The sequence below is a fragment of the Megalops cyprinoides genome, chromosome 1, assembly GCF_013368585.1.
Source record: "Megalops cyprinoides isolate fMegCyp1 chromosome 1, fMegCyp1.pri, whole genome shotgun sequence".
Lineage (NCBI taxonomy): Eukaryota > Metazoa > Chordata > Actinopteri > Elopiformes > Megalopidae > Megalops > Megalops cyprinoides.
In genome coordinates, this window is record NC_050583.1 from 43,502,843 (window position 1) to 43,521,923 (window position 19,081).

The 19,081-nt window shown below is 47.4% G+C and overlaps 1 protein-coding gene across 2 annotated transcripts; it reads left to right on the plus strand.

Annotated features, from left to right (window-relative positions):
* Positions 1–775: 775 nt before the first annotated feature.
* nfe2l1b (nuclear factor, erythroid 2-like 1b) lies at positions 776–18,750 on the plus strand. 2 transcript variants are annotated; one of them, XM_036526776.1, is made up of 6 exons: positions 776–926; positions 3,288–4,171; positions 10,881–11,099; positions 13,355–13,441; positions 14,248–14,394; positions 14,491–18,750. In XM_036526776.1, exons 2-6 carry the CDS (start codon positions 3,623–3,625, stop codon positions 15,859–15,861), a joined length of 2,373 nt encoding a protein of 790 aa, XP_036382669.1. In that variant the 5' UTR covers positions 776–926; positions 3,288–3,622; the 3' UTR covers positions 15,862–18,750. The 2 variants fall into 2 exon arrangements, with proteins under 2 accessions (XP_036382669.1, XP_036382678.1); XM_036526785.1 differs by lacking the exon at positions 13,355–13,441.
* The last annotated feature ends 331 nt before the right edge of the window (positions 18,751–19,081 follow it).

Sequence of the window (19,081 nt, forward strand, 5' to 3'; positions counted from 1 at the left end):
TGTACAATTTTCCAGAGCAGTGTGGTCTACGATGCAGTGGCACAGTCAACACATTTAACCAAATCAGAAAACAAAGTAATTTTACTTGTGTTAGTATTAGAGCATCTCTGTGATAGTTGGCACTGTGTAGACTAAAAAGATGTCGCTCTGGTTTTCATACTCATGGTCTTTTCAAATATTAAGATGGTGTAATCTATGGAATGCCTAATGTCACAGCTGCATTTCTTCTTTGGGAAGGTAACTGAGACTAAAGAAAGTATAATTGTTGATCTATGGAAATGGTAGGCTTTAGCCAAACACCTTTTTCTCAACATATTTGACAAACTAGATGCTTAAGTAATTAGTGAAAGACAAAAAAGTTATTCAAATTCTAAATGGTATTTGTTTTACATATTGCCGTGTGCCACTGATCTCAGGTGAACATCATATTACAGGTGGTTGAGTCCAAAATTATTCCTAAAACAAAATGGCTTGATTCTCATAGCTGGACTTACACATTACATACATGGCACGTTGTGTTTGAGCCTACGTGCAATATGCCCAGTTGTGTGCCGCTCTGCAGCCATTTTAAAAAATTGCAAAACTCATTCTTTGTCAACCATAACCATTTTCCTAATTCAACTGCTGTCATGCAGAATGGTGTTGGATAGAGAGAAGTTGGCGTTGCGATTTTCCAGTGTGATGCTATGGTTTCACCTGCTATGCGCCCTAGAATGTTCCACGCATGCGCTTTCTAAAAACGTGTGCAGTTGTATCGTAGTGTGGTTGGGAATTTTGCAAGTCATGGTGGGCCACTCAAACGGGAAAGAACATCATTCCCCAACGCTCAACTAAATACGTTTAAGTTCTGGATAGTTATAGAGGATTATAGCATGAGAGGCCAGTTCCTAAGATTTTCAGACTACCGCTTGCCAAAATCTTCACTCGTAAGTATGAAAAGATAAAGACTTCTTAACTAGCCAGCTAGCAAAACGGATATTTTCCATAGCACGCTAGCTAGTTACCTCGCCTGTTATAGTGTTTTCAGAACTATCAAGGTACTTGTTTAATTCGGAACTTTTATGTAATAAAGTAACACAGTTGTACTTCAGGAATAACTAAGTTAAATTAAGCAAGCTGGCTACAAACAATAAAACCACCAGTCTGGTACTTTTGTTCCCGTCACACACCCCCCATACCGGCAATGTCCCGCCCCTTACCTTTGGTCGTCGGCTGCAATTCGTGAGAAATCGGCAGCTGCCTGGCAATCTCGGCTTGTGAATAGCTGTCCAGCATGTCAGTTACTATGGCGCCACTTGTTGCTAGTCATGTTGCTGGGCAGCTATGGCGGAAGTGAGCCGGCCCCATACTTCCTGATTGTTTGACGAATGGTGTGTTATGAAGAAAGTGGATGAACGTCCTGTAGCTAACATCAGTCGAAGCACTATAGTTAGCTACATATTGTTTGCTGCTTTTCGCAGGGGGAGGGATACTGAAACTCAGTAGAATCGAGGCTATGGAAAACATGGTGAGGGGAGTGAGAGAACGGGATAGATAAAACCGAGACTGTACGTCACGTAGGGTTAGGGAGGGGATGCCTTGAAAAAGAAACCTTGGCTTATAAAGTCGCACCCCTGCCAGTTCACCTTCATAACAACGTCGCCAACTTAAGAATACAAGAAGAGCCAGACGTAGCTAATTAGTGAATAAAATGGTTTGCTAGTTTATTATTGTTTTTATCTGGTCATCTTATGGCTAGCTTGACTTATATCTTCTAGTCTAATTAATTCAAGCAGAACTAGTTATTAACCTAATTAGACAGACAGCCACTAGTCGTATTTTGTTGATCAACAGCAGAAATTGCCCATCAGATCAGGAAAAGAACAGGAAAAACGAAGTTTCTACCTTGAATGGACGACAACTGCTCAGTATTTGTGCGTATCTCGGAGGCAGTCTAATCGTTCGCCAGACAAAAAGGTTTTTCAGAATGTTTGTGAAGGGAAAGAAGATTGAAGTGAGAATGTCTCCGTAAGGTAGCTAGCTGTTTGTTTCTGTCACCATTACCTCGAGAACTTTGTCCCATTCGCACAGATGCTATCAGTTTTTTATCAGCAGAATTTTTAAACGTTCATTTGTCGTAGCTAGTTCATGCACATTAGATGTTAGTTTCTGTTAAACTGAAGTAAGTATTTACTTGCTGTCAAGAGTTAGTTTAGTATTGGATACTCCTCAGGCAATTGGAAGAACAGTGCCGCTCGGTAGTTGATTGTGGGACCTAAACTGATTTTAATAGTGTTTGTTGAATTACATATACATTGGGTGAATTACTGTCAATTTCAACGCTCTATCCACTGTTACATTAAATTACTGGCTTGGAAATAAATGTAGTCATTTTAAAAACTGGTCTAGGCAGTCCTGCAAGTGTTTATTTTTGGTCTTTTCTAACTATCCCAGTTTAATAATTGCAAAGTGCTCCCGGTGTCATTGCATTGTGTTGATTATATGCACGTTTTTAATGATGTTAAAGATGTAGGTAACCACAAAATCAGTACTATATACGAGTTTGAAACAGAAGCTATATGACAGTTTCGTGGTAGCTGGCGATGTCACTTAAGATCTCATCGGTTATGCGTGGGAACTAGGCTAATCGGGTTTTGTTAAAATAAGATTATGGAAGTTTGTTTCAGAGGCGCTGACCGCGTGCTATTCCCGTTAACTTCAGTTTTACACAGTGTAATTTCCCGTTCTTTGGAAAAGTCGATTTACGCATTGGTATGTTTTGCTTATCCGTTCTTTGCACGGTAATCCAGCATTCAGTTAGTCAAACATTATTATGGATTTTTTTTCTGAGTGAAAGGTTGATGCATTCACAGGGCTGAGGAAAGTTTGTCATTCTTTTGCCTTAAGGAGTGGGGAAAGTAAAATATTTCTCTGGAGACAATCAAATTGCATCATCTAGGCAACTGCCAAACACTTAATTCAAAACAAGCCCCAACTGACCAGACTTGTTAAAAGTAGGTCGTATAGGGTGTGATTGGCATCTCTACACTCAAGATAATAACGGTTCAGCTTCAGTTGGTTACTGTCAGATTAATGCTGTATATTCCTGTCAAAATTAATGCCAGAGCAGACACATCCTCCTGCTGCTCAAGTTCTGCATCTACATTTGAAGTAGGATATAATTTTACTGTGAAATGTAAAGTTATGTGTTGTCATCCAGTTCAAGTATGAATAATGTAATGAGAGAGCAAAGAAGAAAAGCACATAGAGCTGAACTATTTGTGGTGTTCTCTTCTCATTTTGGGCAGGTGGCAAAAAACATTGCAAGGAGAAGGACTTCTCGAGTGGGCAGTGTGAAACAGCTTTATTTTTGACTTTACCTGTACACTGTCTGCCTTTCATCAGTTGATGCTAAAACAAAAGAAAGTACCTCCATACTTTCCATGGATATCGGCATTCTGTCCAGCATCCTAAGGAAGTGAAGAGGCTTTTTTGTTTTTCCTCCTTCCTTTCAAGTGTCATTTTCTTTTTCTTTTTTTCACTCATGATTTGACAGAGGGACACTGCTGTAGAAATTTTTCCTGTTTCGACCCTTGTTTTTTTTTTTTTTTTTTAACTTTCTTTTTGGCCCTTTGGCAAAGAAATGCTTTACCTGAAAAAGTACTTCACAGAGGGCCTCATTCAGTTCACCATCCTGCTGAGTCTGATTGGGGTGCGTGTGGATGTGGACACCTACCTGAGCTCCCAGCTGCCCCCACTGCGCGAGATTATCCTGGGCCCCAGCTCGGCCTACACGCAGACACAGTTCCACAACCTGCGCAACACGCTGGACGGCTATGGCATACACCCTAAGAGCGTGGACCTGGACTACTTCTTCGCCTCTCGCCGGCTGCTGAGCCAGGTGCGCTCGCTGGACCGCCTGCACGTGCCCAGCACTGAGCTGAGCGCTTGGCTGGTGCACCGTGACCCTGAGGGCGTGGCGGTGTCAGCCGCCGGCCAGTCCAGCCCCGGGGGTGTCGACCTGGACGATGGTGGCGGCCTGGACAACGTGAGCGGCCCCGAGGGCTCGGCCATGAGGGGTGGTGCGCCCGAGTCCGGCTACGCCACGAGCGGGGAGGAGAGCCTCGGTGCCGTAGCCCTCCAGGGTGACGGGGACGGACACAGCAACGGCAACGATGACCTCACTAAAGAGGTACACTGCACTACCACCCCACATCTTTCCCCTCTGCCCTGCCCTCCTGTAGTGGTCAGTGAAGCACTAGAGCTGGCCAGGGTTGAACTGTGGTTGAAAGGAGTGTTGAAACTGATGCAATTGGTATGGTAGCGTACAGCAGCAGCAGAGAGTATCCATAGCCCTAAATGCAACTTGGCTGTTTTAGCAAGGATGGGGTAGGTTGAGCTAATGAGAGTAGTGAGATTTAAATCCTGCTCTGCTCTGAAATCTCATGAGATGATATGAGCAATGTAAATTTTTCTGATTTAGGATGAATGCTTAGCAAACCCCTGTAATGTGAAGTACACATTTGAGGATATAGTGCTTATCTGGCATAATTTGAGCATGTTACATAGTGCATAGTGTCACTTGGGATGGAACTCAGATAAATGTAAAATAGCACGTCAGACGATAGGAAGAGGGTGTTTCTGGGCAAGACCGCGGCTGACTCTCTGATGCTGTTCCTCACAGCTGTTTCTCAGGCTGTACGTGGGGAGGCAGGAACTTCGGGGAGGGAAAAATATGCAAGCTATGGAGATGTTGCTGATGCATAGTAACGCCAAGTGGTTTCCAGTGCATTCCACCTCATTGTGCTGCTGCTGTCTGCCCAGGCTCCACTGACTGAGCTTTGTCACAAGGAGGAATAATAGCCAGCCAGTTTTGTTGTGGCGTTGGAAATGTTTGTCTCAAAGCCTATTGGTCTGAGGCCAAAGTCAGCGGGTTCCGCTTTCATGCAGAGCCATAGTAGCCAACAGTGTGTTTCCCCCTGGCTGAGGTCGTCAGCAGCTGCTGCCATTTCAATTAAAAGTGACAAGGAAAGGGGTACTTGCTTGTTCTTGGTTATTTTTGCACCACACACATCTGTTCATTATAAACAGTGTTGTCATGACCCAATTTGAGTCATGTTACAGGACTGTGTTATGGCAGCTGGGAATTGAGCAAGAGGGGCATTGAATAACAAGAGCCTGGCTGGACTTGTCCATGTAATACAGTGTGTACCACATGTGAGTCCGACCCTGAAATGTGATTGCTGTGGGGCCTTGGGAGGAGTAGAGCAACATGCCAACAGAGACTGTCCCACCAGAGCTCCACACAGTCTGTGCCCCAGAAACTGATCCAGGATCAGCATACACATGATCCTAACCTCAGTAATTTTGTGTTTTAAGATGGGTACTGAGATAACTCAGTTAACTCAGTTAACTCAGTCATTGGGGGGGGGGGGGGGGCAGAGTGCGTCTGTACCTCCAGACCTATGTAATGACATCTCTCCCAGGCTTGCAAAAATAAATTTGCAGACACAGCTCAGGTACATACTGTACATACAGTTACTAGCACACAGGAGATGTGCATGCATATATACAGGGACAGGCACTGCAGTGCACAGAACTGGGCATACACCCAGAATGAGAGGAATGCATGGGCAAAGACTACACACACGCTATTTAGACATGCAGACACTACATAGAGTGAATGAATCATTTTCCACTTTTTGTGTTACAGATACTTTTCTGTCATTTCCACTTCCTTGTGTATTTCTGTAATGACTGATTTGAGTTCCTTGTACTAGTACACTGTTGTGTGCTGCTGACAGATTTTGAATATGTTTGTTTAGGCTCAAAGCCCACTTTCAGCAAAGTGAAATAAAACTAAAAAAAAACCCAGTTGACTCTCAGCAACCTAAAGGCACAATTTCCAAAAAAGGACTGCTGTCTCCAGGAAGAAAAGCACCCTAATACATGAGTGAACTGTAAAGGGTAAGGGTACTGTGTGTTCTCTGAGCCTGTCAAATGGCAGCAGCCAGACACATTTATGTAAGCTCGTGTGTTTACAGGAATCTGACCTGTTGATTCTCCCTGTGCCGTCGCACAGGGCGGGGGTGGGGGACTTTTTCTCCCTCTGGCCAGGGTCTATTTTGAGGCGCCTTCTGTCACGTTGCGCTTGTTTGTCAGCGTGATGGGAAGAGATATTGGAAACAGGGAGATGGAAATAACCTGGAGTGGGAGAGCACAGGGGCCGTGTCCCAGTCCAACCCCCATCGCTCTGGTGTCAGCTTGCCCAGAGTGCTAGCTGTCCCCACCGCCAGGGAAGTGGGGAAGGGGAGATCCTTGCACTGACCTGTGCTCATCCTCCAGGGTGTCGTTGCTCCGTAATGCATTACCGGGTGTTAGCATTTCCAGCTGTGTCCTGACTGTGTGTTTATTTGCATTGAAGCCAGGAGAGATGTACCACCAACTGCCTGCAGACTTTCCCCACCTGAGCAGCTCTGCATTCAAGATCAGAATGGACTTCAGAGGCTTGGGCTAACGTGCTGTCTGGAAACTGCTGTAGTTCTACGTCATTCTCATGACTTTAACTACAGCATGCACCGGACAGGTCTTTGATGAAACCCCTTTTGCCATATCTGATCCCTGATGGCCACAGGCCTGTAACAAACCAGAGGGAGAATCGATGGGAGCATTTTTAATAGAATGACTGTTAGAGAGGCGATACGGTTGCTATGGAAAGCAAAGGTGGATTTAGAGATCCGCTACGTCACTATCTCACTTTCATACACCGCCGGACTGAAAAACATCAGCCAAAGTCCAGTCTGGTCTCCAATGCCTCCTAACCCAGGAGCTGCCTGGCTGTAGGGCAGAGCCTGTGTGGGTGTGGCCTTCCATCTGAGGGATATGTGGGTGGAGCCTGAGTCTGTGGAAACGGCTCCATGGGAATGATCCTCCCCTGAGCTGGAGCGCATGCATCTGGGAGGATGCGCAAGCTGTGGGGTTTAACATAGCAAAAGCAGCTTCAATTAAACAGGGACTACAGGCCTGGTTGGGCGTGTGGCGCACGAACCCGACGTCCTGCTCAGCCTAGTAACGCAGTGGCATCGTCTCCCAGGCCTGTGTCTGTTCTGCGTTCATCTTCCTCTGTCTGTGGGTGGCAGGTGAGCACCGCAGTCACAGGGTCACATGAGAACAGGTGCCAAAAAAGGTCACAGCACATCACAAGCATTCTGTGCTTCGGCCAGTGCTGGGCAAGCTTACTGTGCATGTGCCTCTCATTCCTGCCATCAGGGAATTCCTCTCGCCAAAAGGAAAGGGAAAGCGTGATTGCACATCTAAATCTGTGCAAGCCTTTTAAATGTGAGCCAGTGAATATGACAGTAAGTGGGGCCAAATGAAACACTAAGCATGCATTCTTCAGTGCATATGACAGTGAATAAAGCTCCACTGTACGAGACTGGCAGTTGTGGGGCTATGTTCGGTTAATCTTTTACTGCTGCAATATTTCATCACAAACATGATCAGACAGAGCTCTCTGGGTCAGTTGTGGAGTCATAGTTCTTCAGCACCATCGGCCTGTGGTGGTGTGCGATTCTAAGATGGTATGGTTTCAGCTGTGCGTATGTCAGCACTTGTGCTTATGGCAGATTAGAAACTACAGGCATCCTCATGCATGTTCATTTAGAGTGTGTGCTGTGGGCTCTGCATTGGACTATGAAAATAAGGATTTTGTGTATCAGCCTGGTTGTTCTTTCACCAAGAATGATGAAATAATAATGAAATGGTTTCAAGAAGATGGAATATTTTTGCTGGTGGGAATGCTCCACACATTCACAAACAGCTGGGGAAGCAGCCTTGGGCAGAGACAGGGTGTCTCAGCTTCTCCTCTCCTTTTCCACCAGGGTGTGATTGTGTGTGTTTGTGTGCATGCACAAACGTGAATTTTAGGGAGAGAGAGAGACTGGAGCAAAGTTTCCTACATGATGACTCACACTGGTGAGCCTCTTGACTCACAGTTGCTGTTTAATCACAGAGGTGATTACTGTTACACTGAGGCCCGAGTGTGGGCTGGGTTACACCTAAGAGGAAGCCCTGTGCTGTTGCCAGACAGAGCCACCTGCCCTCACCGAGGCATCCCACACAGTCATAGGAGAGCAGATGCAACCAGCGTACAGCGTACTGCCGTGTGACACACGGCAACACGCACACGTGCAGACCTGTTCCGGCGGGCTCCTCCAACCTGAGGATCCGGCCATGAATCTCCGAGGACGTTTCACACGACTGCATTGCAGCACCTCCCAGCCTGGACACGAGGCGTAAGACTGTCCAGCAGATTGCCTTCGCAGTCTGACAGTCTCCTGTGACAGAGCCAAAGCAGCCTCACTGTAACTGACGGGAGCATTTATAGTGACAGGGGGCACTTAGTGTAAATTGGATGCTGCATCTGGCCAGCATGGTCCGTGAGTTCCTGGCAAAGGGGAAGGTGCCCGTCCCTGTCCCGGTACCCATCTGCCACTGCCACCTAATGAGCCTGAGGGGCAGCTGCTGGCCACACAGGCACGTGTTCCACACCCCGCTGTCCTCACAGTGTCCCCTCTCACACACTCACACACACACACATATACTACATTGTATATATATATATATAATGTATAGTAGGTGCTCTTTATAACCCTTTGCTGTGATCAGCATCTTGTCCTAATTGCATTGTTTGCAGTATATATTTAGTGTCTCGGTAGTAGTGTCTCAGATTGAGGAAATAAATGTGACTTCACTTAAATGTGACTTACGTAAGTAAAAAGAGCTTGCCTACATCCAAAGTGGCCATGACTCTTAGTATTACTGTTTATTTTAGTATATTAAATGATACCAAATAGTAATACGTCTTTATAAACGAAAGTGCATTCTCATCTTCAAATTGCTTTTTAAAACAGTTCTGCTGAAGGGATTCCCCTATAGACAGACCAAGGCAGTGTGGTGTAGGATTGCTAAACTTGTACAGGCAGTGTTTGTTTAGAGACTTCTCACTCTTCAGACAGTTATGTTGTGAACTTGGATGGGACAATCTGTAACGTGAGCTTGGGTGGGTAGCACACAGGCTCGCACTCTTTCACAACACACATCTTGTTTACTGCCGACTGCGGTGTAAACAGTGCCCCGCACACCAGCCACTAATGGTCCCCTTTATGTCCAAACCCAGCTGAGTTAACTAAAACTCTGAAACATCAAAACCCTTCTCAGCCTCCCTTCACTTTCATTTCTTACACCATTGCTCATAATTCTTTCATCAAGTGGCAGGCTCTGATCAGATTTGTTTCCAGGACAGCCACTGGGACTTGGGATCCAGCGGTACTTGAGAACATGAACGTTTGTTTTTTGTGAAAACAGGAGGCATGCAGCGAATTTTACCACCCCCGTCAAATCGGCCAGGCCTTGGTGCAAAGTGGAATGAGTGCATTCCTTGCTCTCCGGTTACCTCCGAGTGTGGGTCATTTCCTTACACGAACTAGGCCAAAGCTGGGCCTCGAGTCACTAGGGATTTATGGACAAATTTATGTTGGGTGAGTCTACCATGAGCTGACCCCCGCCCACCTACAGTGTATCCATTCTATTCTGCACCGCCACATGCTGCGGACCAGCACTTCCAGGACATCCTAAAACGCTCCTCCCCAACTGTCACACATTGGAGGTGGGTTCTGTGCCCAGCACCGCCTACATCACTGCTCTTCAGGTGGTAACTGCTACAGGGGTGGTTATTGTCAATAAACACTGTTCAGGCATTGATGTCATCTGTAACTACTGTTCAAGGATGGTTGTTCTCCCTAGCCTCTGATCAGAGAATGAAGTTTATAAAGGCTGTCCAGGAATGGTTGTTCTCTATAACAACTGGTCATGGGTGGTCATCTCAGGAGGTGAGCTGTTTTTGATTTAGTGCAGACCCTCAGGGAAGATGGAGACTTGGTCCCTTAACGGTCACAGGACTGAAGCCCAGAGGGGCTGTGGTTTTGGTCCACACTCAGCCCTTTGTTGGATTCCACCCCCGCTCCAGATCACAAGGTGACACGGTAGTCCCCGCTTAAAATCAGAAAAATTACGTCAGCCAGAAGATACATCTTTGGGATCCAATATTTTTGCATCCAATGTGTGATTGGAAGCACAGAATGCCTCTGCTGGTGTGTTGCAGGTGAAGATGCGTTCCCGCCGTGACCCGGGTTGCCAGGTTGCATGCGATGAATGTCGTGTTGGTGCTGGTTGCTGAAGAGAAGGGAACCAGGCCGCAGTATTAGTGGGCACTGGTACACTGGACGCATGTAACACAGACCCAGATGTGCAAACACAGACAGTACACAGATCAGTAAAGAAGAAACTGGAGGTCCTTTAATTTAGGTCTGCTTTTTGGAATGAGTTATATTGAGTATTGAGCTCATACCAGGCTCAGAAGGCCTCATCATAGCCAGTGCTGTGCATCACAATCCCCCTTTGGCTCCCTTTGTTCCTGGTCCTGCCCCAAATAAAACAAGCAGAAACAGAAACCACTGTTATGTTTCAGAGCCTGGCCTTACTTCACATGGTACTCTCCAACTTTCCAAATAATGAAGCTTATGTTTGGAGGAAGCCAGTGTAACATGCTGTGTGCTGTATGCTGTAGTCTGGCACCGATATGCTTATTTTCTTAAAAGCATGTATTTAGGTCACTGACTTGCCTGCAAAATTAAAGAATTAAAGATTGCCTCTCACAACAAGTTCTTTGAAAACCTCTGTGTCATCGTTGCCTGCTTCACACAAACAGTCACAGCTAACCCGGTATCCCTAGTTTTGCCTGCGGAGCAGTGTGATAATGGACAGGATTCATTTGGAGTACTGTGAGCTTTTATCGTTTGTGCTCCGGACATGCACAGCTCTTATTTTGCTGCATTTTTCAGGACATCGACTTGATTGACATCCTGTGGCGCCAGGACATCGACCTGGGCGCGGGCCGGGAGGTGTTCAACTACAGCAGCCGGCAGAAGGAAAGCGAGGCAGAGAAGCGCTCCCCGGAGGGGACCGAGGAGGACGAGGGCTGGAGGAACAGCCTTAATGTGCAGGCGGGGCCAGCCCATGGCCAGGTGGACGGGGAGACTGGCGAGAGCATACCTGAAGAGGTGAGGCTCCGCCTCTCCCTCAGCTTTGCACCGCTGGGCTTAGTGGTAGACACTACCTTACCTTCCTAGAATACTCCATGACATTTATCGTTGAGTACACCAAGTAGGTGGCCACAATCATGGTGAACTACAGCGCTTGCATGTCTTACCTATTTTCAGAGCTGAACGTTCACATGGTCACAACAACAGCAACCAGACCAGAGTTCACACACAGGATCCACTGGTCAGACCGTGACTCCACACTGTACTAAAGTGAAGCTCCATGAAATGGTTTATTGCAGAAATAAACTGCAACACTTGCCCTCATCAATCTGAGGGGTTAAAATGCACACTGTGAGGCTACCTGAACATACTGAAAACATGGTCTGCTGGCACTTTACTCAGAGCCTGCCAGCGTTAATGAGTTGAATTAGTTTTAAGTGCTCTGAGCGTGTGTTAGCCCACTTTTAGATTCACCACAGAAAACCTTCGGGCATAATATTGCCTGCACTGACACCTGACATTCCCAGCAACCTTTGGACTCAGCATTCCTAGCCGCAGTTCACTTTATGATCGCTGCAATACAGAGGAGGTGATTCTAATTCACGACATTGCACTTACAATATAAAACAATTACAGGCAGACCAGCATAGGCTACTGTGTGGTAAACTAGTCTTGTAAACATCCACATACTGTACTATCAGGGTATTTATACAGCACAGAGGTCAGCATTCTCAACAGGAGAATATTTGTGATGGAAACTCCCCATAGTTGTCACACACAAGGAAATATGTGCCTGCTGGGAGGCGTGTTTCTAAAGTGACATGACAGGTTAAGTGTAAGGAAACACTTGCGTGCCGCTTGCGGGGCCGCTGGAGAGCTTCTTTAGGACACTGCTGTGCGTGTTCTCCCCGCCAGGGCTCTGGGGTGGTCGGTCTCGTGATTTCAGGAAAGCCCTTATCCAGCATAATATGATACGGCATTATGCATTACTCTGCTGGGCACTTATTTCTTTCCCCAAATAAACATGACAACCAGTCTGATGTGTTCACTGCTCCGCGTTTGGGTTGTGTTCCTGGTATGTGGGTGACACTTGGTTGTCATTGGCAGTGGTCCCCCTTTACGGACGGAATGGGCACGAGCTACGGTCCTCCCGCAGCTTTCCAGCTGTAATTTGCTCCGCTCTTGGAACAAGGAAGCCCTCAAGGTAGCACTGCATCCCAGGCAGATATGCTCAGCTGAGCCTCTGAGTACAAAATTGACTAAAGCAGCCGTCACCGTCTCCTTTCCCAGTCGTACACAAGTGCAGCCGATGAGAGTGCAGCGTCAGCGGCTGTCTGTCGTGCAGCACATCGCAAGACCCATAACCAAGCGTCCTCATGTCATGTATCTGCCTAAAATAATAAAACCAGCGTTTGGGGTGAAAAGCCACGAGTGTGTGTTAGAAATATTAGTGCTGCACTCACCCAGAAAGATGAAATTGATGAAAAAGAGTGGGAAACTCTTTGGCTGGAAGCCTTTTAATTTCCCTTGATGGTCTAAGGTGTGTGGGAGCACACCTCCAAAGTTCAGTGCAGGGGCAGAAAAATATCACTTGTATCTGTATGTTGGTTAACTCACCTATTAGCTTTGACAAACACATAGCATATGTTTTCACTCTTTATCGTTGTAGCCATGTGCTTCCATCTGCCCCATGGAAGCAGCATAGTACTGCTGCTGTGATATCAGCATTGAATAGATTCGAGTGGTGTTTTTCTGCCCCGGAAGCATTTCATATGGCCTCAGAAAACTGGAGGTGTGATCCTGCATCAGGTATGACTAAAGGGAAAAAAATAGGGGAAGAAACCTAACGCCACATGCTGGGGATAGCTGTTATTGCGCTAAAAATAGCTATTCGATATATCGCAACAGCTGTATCGCCCAGCCCTAATTAATACTGACTCTGGGTGCCTGCTTCTCGATCCATGGGAGAAACACAGTACTATTTCCTACTTGTGTCTTTCTGAAGAAACAGCATACATTCGAACACCCAAAATGCCAGAGGCTAAAGTGAGAGTGCCCTGAGGAGCTATAGATAAACCTGCAGCACCTTATTTCAGTGATTTCTCATGAGGACCACAGCCTGACAGGACACCTGGTGACATAGCTTGCGGCGTGGCCCACAGCGCGTGTACGCACTGCAGGCGGCACAGTCTCAGTTGCTGTCCCGTTGAGGGCAGCGCTTCAGTCCTTTGGTTTCCCTGTGAGATGGGTGACCTCTGTGTTGTCTGCCCTAGTTGAGCCTTGGAGCCCAGTCCTCACTGTCCCTGCAGGAGTGCCTGAGGCTGCTGGAGGCCACCTTCCCCTTTGGAGAGGAGCCTGAGGTAACGGCTGGGAAACGCAAGCCCTCAGACATGCAGAAACACACTTACAGCTACAGACGTAGTAAAGGCCAAATACAGATATATCTCATAATCATAATTATGTCGTAATCATAATTGATTACGATTGGAAGTTGGTCCCATTTGAAGATAATCATAATGTATTCAAACAGCAAATTTGATGTTGTTTGCTATTGTTTAAACGTGTGAATGATTTTAAGTGGCCAAAAAGGGGTATTACTACTGTACGGAAGAAGATTTTTTTCTGTCCTGTGGTCATTACTTAAGTGTTATTAGTGGCGGTGGCCAGCCAGCCAGAAGAATTGTGGGTATCTTTTTTGAAAGCATCTGTATTCTATACAGGAATGTGTTTAGAACAGCAGGAATAAAATTGTGACCTGTTTTGCTATGATTTGGCTGCTTGAAATTGTTCATTTTCCCAATTTCCTAATATGAATAACTTGAGTATGTGAAAATGAGAAAGATGTGTGAAATAGCAGAAAGAATAATAGTGATGTCTTGACATTGAATACGTATGAAGTCCTCCATATATTCTATAATGACTGAGACTTGCTTGCTGCTCCATGTCATTAATATGCATTAAGAATGAGCGGCTGGCCCAGCTACCAGGAATTGACACTTCCGAAATGCAGCTTCATGTCAGTGTTTCTCAAGGAGCTTGTGCTTCTGTGCAGACACGAAATGCTTCTCACATCATCAGTGATCTCATCAATCATCAATCACCTCTGCAGAGCTGTTGTCCAGTGAGAGGTTGTCCAAGAGTGTTGACTCTCGCTTTGTGCTGCCAGTTCCCAGGCACAGTGGCCCTGGAGCTGAGGGAACCCAGTGAGGACGGCCCATCCACCTCGCAGGGGTTGCCACTTCTGCCCCAGACCGAGCCCTCCTTGGACCTGGAGCAGCAGTGGCAGGACATTATGGCCATCATGGAGCTGCAGGTCAGTGGTGGTTCTTTGCCCTTCCCTCAGCGTTAGTATATCCTTCTGTTTTTTAGCCAGCTGTCTCTAACCAAGCGTTTCATTTGCTTTCTGAAGGACATGGATGTGAACAGTACAGCAGACGGCTCCTTCCTCAGCAGTAACTCTGACAGCAGCGACAGCAGCAGTGGGTTGGAGCTGGAACCCCTGAGCTTTGGGCTGTCCAGCCCCACCCCCATCAACCAGGATGTGAGCCTTCATCAGGCCTCCCTGCCCAGCTGCAGCCAGGACTTCCCTGTCTTTTTCAGCCCCGAGCTGGACACTCCGAGGCCCCACCGGCCTACCCTGCTCAGCCTCTCCTCCAGCAACTCATCCAACGCCAACTCCACTTTCGGGGCCACCAACCTGACGGGCCTCTTCCTCCCAGCGTCGCTCAACGGGACCAGCAACATCAGTGCCCCGACCGTACTGCCCGACCCACTGAATAGCCTGCTGGAGGAGGCCATGCTGGACGAGATCAGTCTGCTGGACCTGGCGATGGAGGAGGGCTTCAGCCAGGCCCAGGCCTCGCAGCTGGAGGACGAGCTGGACTCGGACTCGGGTCTCTCCCTGGACTCCAGCCGCAGCCCCGCATCCCCGAGCAGCTCGGAGACCTCATGCTCATCAGCTGCCTCCTCCTCCTCCACCTCAGCCACTTTCTCAGAGGAGGGTGCCGTGGGCTACAGCACTGACTCGGAGCCAGCGGGGGAGCTGGAGGAGGGCGCTGTCGGGGGCTGCCAGCCGGAGCACGGCAAGTTCTGCCGCATGAGCTACCAGGACCCGTCCCAGTTCCACCGGCTTCCCCAGCTGGAGCACGTCGGCCACAACCACACCTACAACCTCCCGCCGTCGTCCTCCCCATTGCGCGTGGAGCGCCCCCTGTCTCCCGGAGGGGGGAAGTGGCCGGGTCATGAGTCGAAGCCCCCGGCCCCGTCCCAGCACGACCTCCTGGACAAGCAGTCGAGCCGTGACGAGCGGCGCGCGCGCGCCATGAAGATCCCCTTCTCCAACGAGCGCATTGTCAACCTGCCCGTGGAGGAGTTCAACGAGCTCCTCGCCAAGCACCACCTGAGCGAGGCGCAGCTGGCGCTCGTCCGCGACATCCGCCGGCGCGGCAAGAACAAGATGGCGGCGCAGAACTGCCGCAAGCGCAAGCTGGACACCATCGTCAACCTGGAGCAGGGCGTGGACAGCCTGCGGCGGGACAAGGCGCGGCTGCTGAAGGAGAAGGGGGAGTTCCTGCGCTCCATCCGCCAGATGAAGCAGAAGGTGCACAGCCTGTACCAGGAGGTGTTCTCCCAGCTCCGCGATGAGCACGGCCGGCCCTACCCGGCCAGCGAGTACGCGCTGCAGTACAGCAGCGACGGCAGCGTCCTGGTCATGCCGCGGCGCCTGGCCGCCGAGCAGAGCCGCAAGCCCGACAAGAAGCCGAAGGACAAGAAGAAGTGAAGTGGGGAAACGCACCACTTTAGCTTTCCTTTCATTTGCAATGAAAAAATGACAACTTTACAGAGGCAAGCAAAGCGTTTATGTTTTCTTTGACGTGACTCTGGTCAATAAAAAGAAAGCGAGGGATTTATCTATTCTTCCTGCTTTAGTTTTTCTTCCTTTTCTTTTTTTTCAGTTCGGGTGTCTTCCAAATGGGGAGAACTACTAAGAAGCACAAGTGCTTTTTTTATTGGGTCTGATTTCTTTTGTCGATTTTTTTTTTTTTTTGATGCGGGGAATGGAAGGATTACGAGGATGAAGGTAGTGAGAACATTGTTTTTTTTTTTATTTGTGGAACTGACCGTGTGAAAACGAATCTCTCCTGGAACCAGAAGTAGCCAGCCAGCAGGCTAGGAGGAGGAAGGGACTGGCCCAGGGTACTGGTTGTGGACCTCTGCTGCGTCTGCATGGGACAAGCTACTGCAATGCAGGCACATTGTAAATCAGCGTTGAAGGGCTGTTGATATCACTCGGTGGCCAGTTGTCAGTGATGTCCCAGTATCATTGTGACCCCTGCGGTAAATGGAATTGATGTCCCCCACACCAGTGGCATGCCAAGTGTAGGCCTTGAGATCCAATGTTGTGGTTTCATAAGCTTGGTCGGCATCATTTGGTTTTCAGATGGCACAAGACCATTTTTTCTCTGATACGGCCAATACTTACCAAAGGTTGTGTGCTGTACTTTTTTTTTCTTTAACCCAGGACAAACTTGAATTGTATTAGCAGGACTGCACTCGTTCCAGACATGTTTTTGTACTTGTTGACAGGCAAGGACACTAAGCTGGGAGCTCCAGTGCTTTCTGGACTTGAGGAGCTCCAAGGCTGTTTCAGATTGGAGCAGGGAAACAGGAACAGGAAAGTGAGGTGATGTTTGGACAGCTCGGACTGGACGTGGAGGCTGGACTTTGGAGGATGGTTTTAAAAGGAGATAGAAGTGGAATGAGGAAGCCCATGCCATGTTAGCAGTGCGCAATAGCTTTTGTATACCCATATATGGCACTGTGGGTATCTATAAATGACTTGGCTGTACAGCATGCACCTTGCTCTAGCTCTCTGAAGACACGTACTTTACCATCACATCGCTGCTAATCTCAGCAACAGCTGCGTTTGCGATGTCATTGCACCCATTTCGAGAGTGGACTCTGTCTTGCACTCTCTCTCACACACATGCACACACACACACACACACACACACACATACACACACATCAAATTGAGGTCAATAACTGGTCAAGCTGGGCTGTAGATCAGTTTGGCTTTCCCCACGGGATGCCCTTTTGGCTTTGGGATTGTCAGGAGTCGGATGGTGGAGCTCCTGCTTTGGTTCCGCTTGTCAGTGTATTACATTCATTTGTCCCTCTGTGTCCATCTGAGTCTTGTCCCACCATGTTGTCTTGCCAGTCACAGAGCTGTGACTTTGTGACAGTAACCCCCTCCCAGGTCTGAGGAGACTCCTGCCACCTGCATGTCGTTCGTCGCCAGCTTTTGGGGCATGGAGCCCTGTGCCTTACGCCATCGTAGTGCCCGTGCCCCTCTGCAGTGAATCTATGCACTGTCAAACCCACACTCCCCACCTTGTCCGTTATTTAGCCAGAACCGTAATGTTGCATTGATGCATTAAAGCAGCGAGGTTTGTGTAGCCACAGCGGGCTTTGCTTGCTTTGGTTACAATGCTGTACAAAGAGATGAACACAAAGTGATGAAAAAATGCTCAGAATTCTTGCCATTCAAATGTGTCCTGACCAGCCTCAGTGTTACGGGTAGAATTGCCCAGCTGTGAGGTATCCAAGAGACTACTGTGAACCGCAGTATCTTTGGAAGCACTAGCCCAAGCAACGTGTCAACATCATTTGAGAAAGTTGTAATCTGTATCTGCTAATTGCCATGAACAGTGGACTTTTTATTCACAAGTGAACTAAATAAATTGGTGGCTTACAGTATGTTTGAAAGTATAAATTTTTGTCTTGAGATTAAATTCATTCAGAAGAACTGAACCGATTCTGTGCTATCAGTGAAGTGACAGTAGCTTACATTCTGAAAGCCCAGTGTTTTCAGTGTATTTAATGCTGCATAGCACTCCTCATCTGGAAGATTTTAAGAACTGGAAATGTGTAGGCTTCAAATTGATGCAAGCATTGCACACTTTCAGTACAGTACACCCTGTGTCACCAGTTGTCAGTTATTGCCAACAGACCCACAAGATGTAATGTGTGGTAGCAGGAACAGAATTTGGTGTGTTGGTCTAGAGCTGCCGGGCTCCAAGTCTTCAGTGTCTGTGACCAACAGGTGCCTAAAGGGGGGCTTACTTCTGACTTTGCAATGAGTGATGGGCAGGCCCTCCTTTGATGTGTCGGCTACCAGGGGAAGGGCCTAGGCTAGACAGAGAAGACTGTTCCCTTTACCCCAAGCTTGCTTCTACTCTGCTGCCACCTAAGCCCAATGGCGAAGATATTTGCTGTCAAAAGCGCTTTGCTGGAAACACTGCAGGAGCATCTGCTCTTAGTCGTGCTGTTAGAAGGACACTACATTATCTTGCATTCCACTGAAATGACATCTGTAGGTTTAGGTTTAGGCTGGATAGCTTGTTGAGATAGGTGCAAGCAAATCGAATAGCAGTGCTGTCTAACTGTTTGTGAAGCTATAGATCTGCTCTTGGTGTGTGGACTAGAGCTTCTTATCATTGTACTGAAGAGGTTGCAATGTCATGCTTGCTTATTTTTTTCTCGAAAAAGGAAAAACAAAACGGTCTGAACAGCAGATTTAGTTTTAGTACTGAAATGATTGAATCTGCTTTTTACTGCATCTTCACCCATGATCACCTCATTTCTGTTTTTACTGTCCTCATCACTGACCACAAACAAGTGACAGTTTGCGTCCAATTGGAAATTTGGTGTGATGCGATGATATATGCAGTTAAAATGATTGAAATGAAGATGATGTCACTTGTTGTGGTTGTTTCCACATTCATCTTGAAAATAAAAATGAAAAGTACAAAATGGAAACTTTAACGGAAGCTCCCTGAGGTTTCCATTTTGTTACCAAAAAAGAGAATTTCTTGAAATCAACAAATATTTGAAAATTTCAGTTCTAGATTTTGTATGTCTGCTTGAAAAAAAATATACACTTGGATTGTACCTGTACATATACCAAAGCACTTTTCTAAGATTGTTACTTCTCAGTA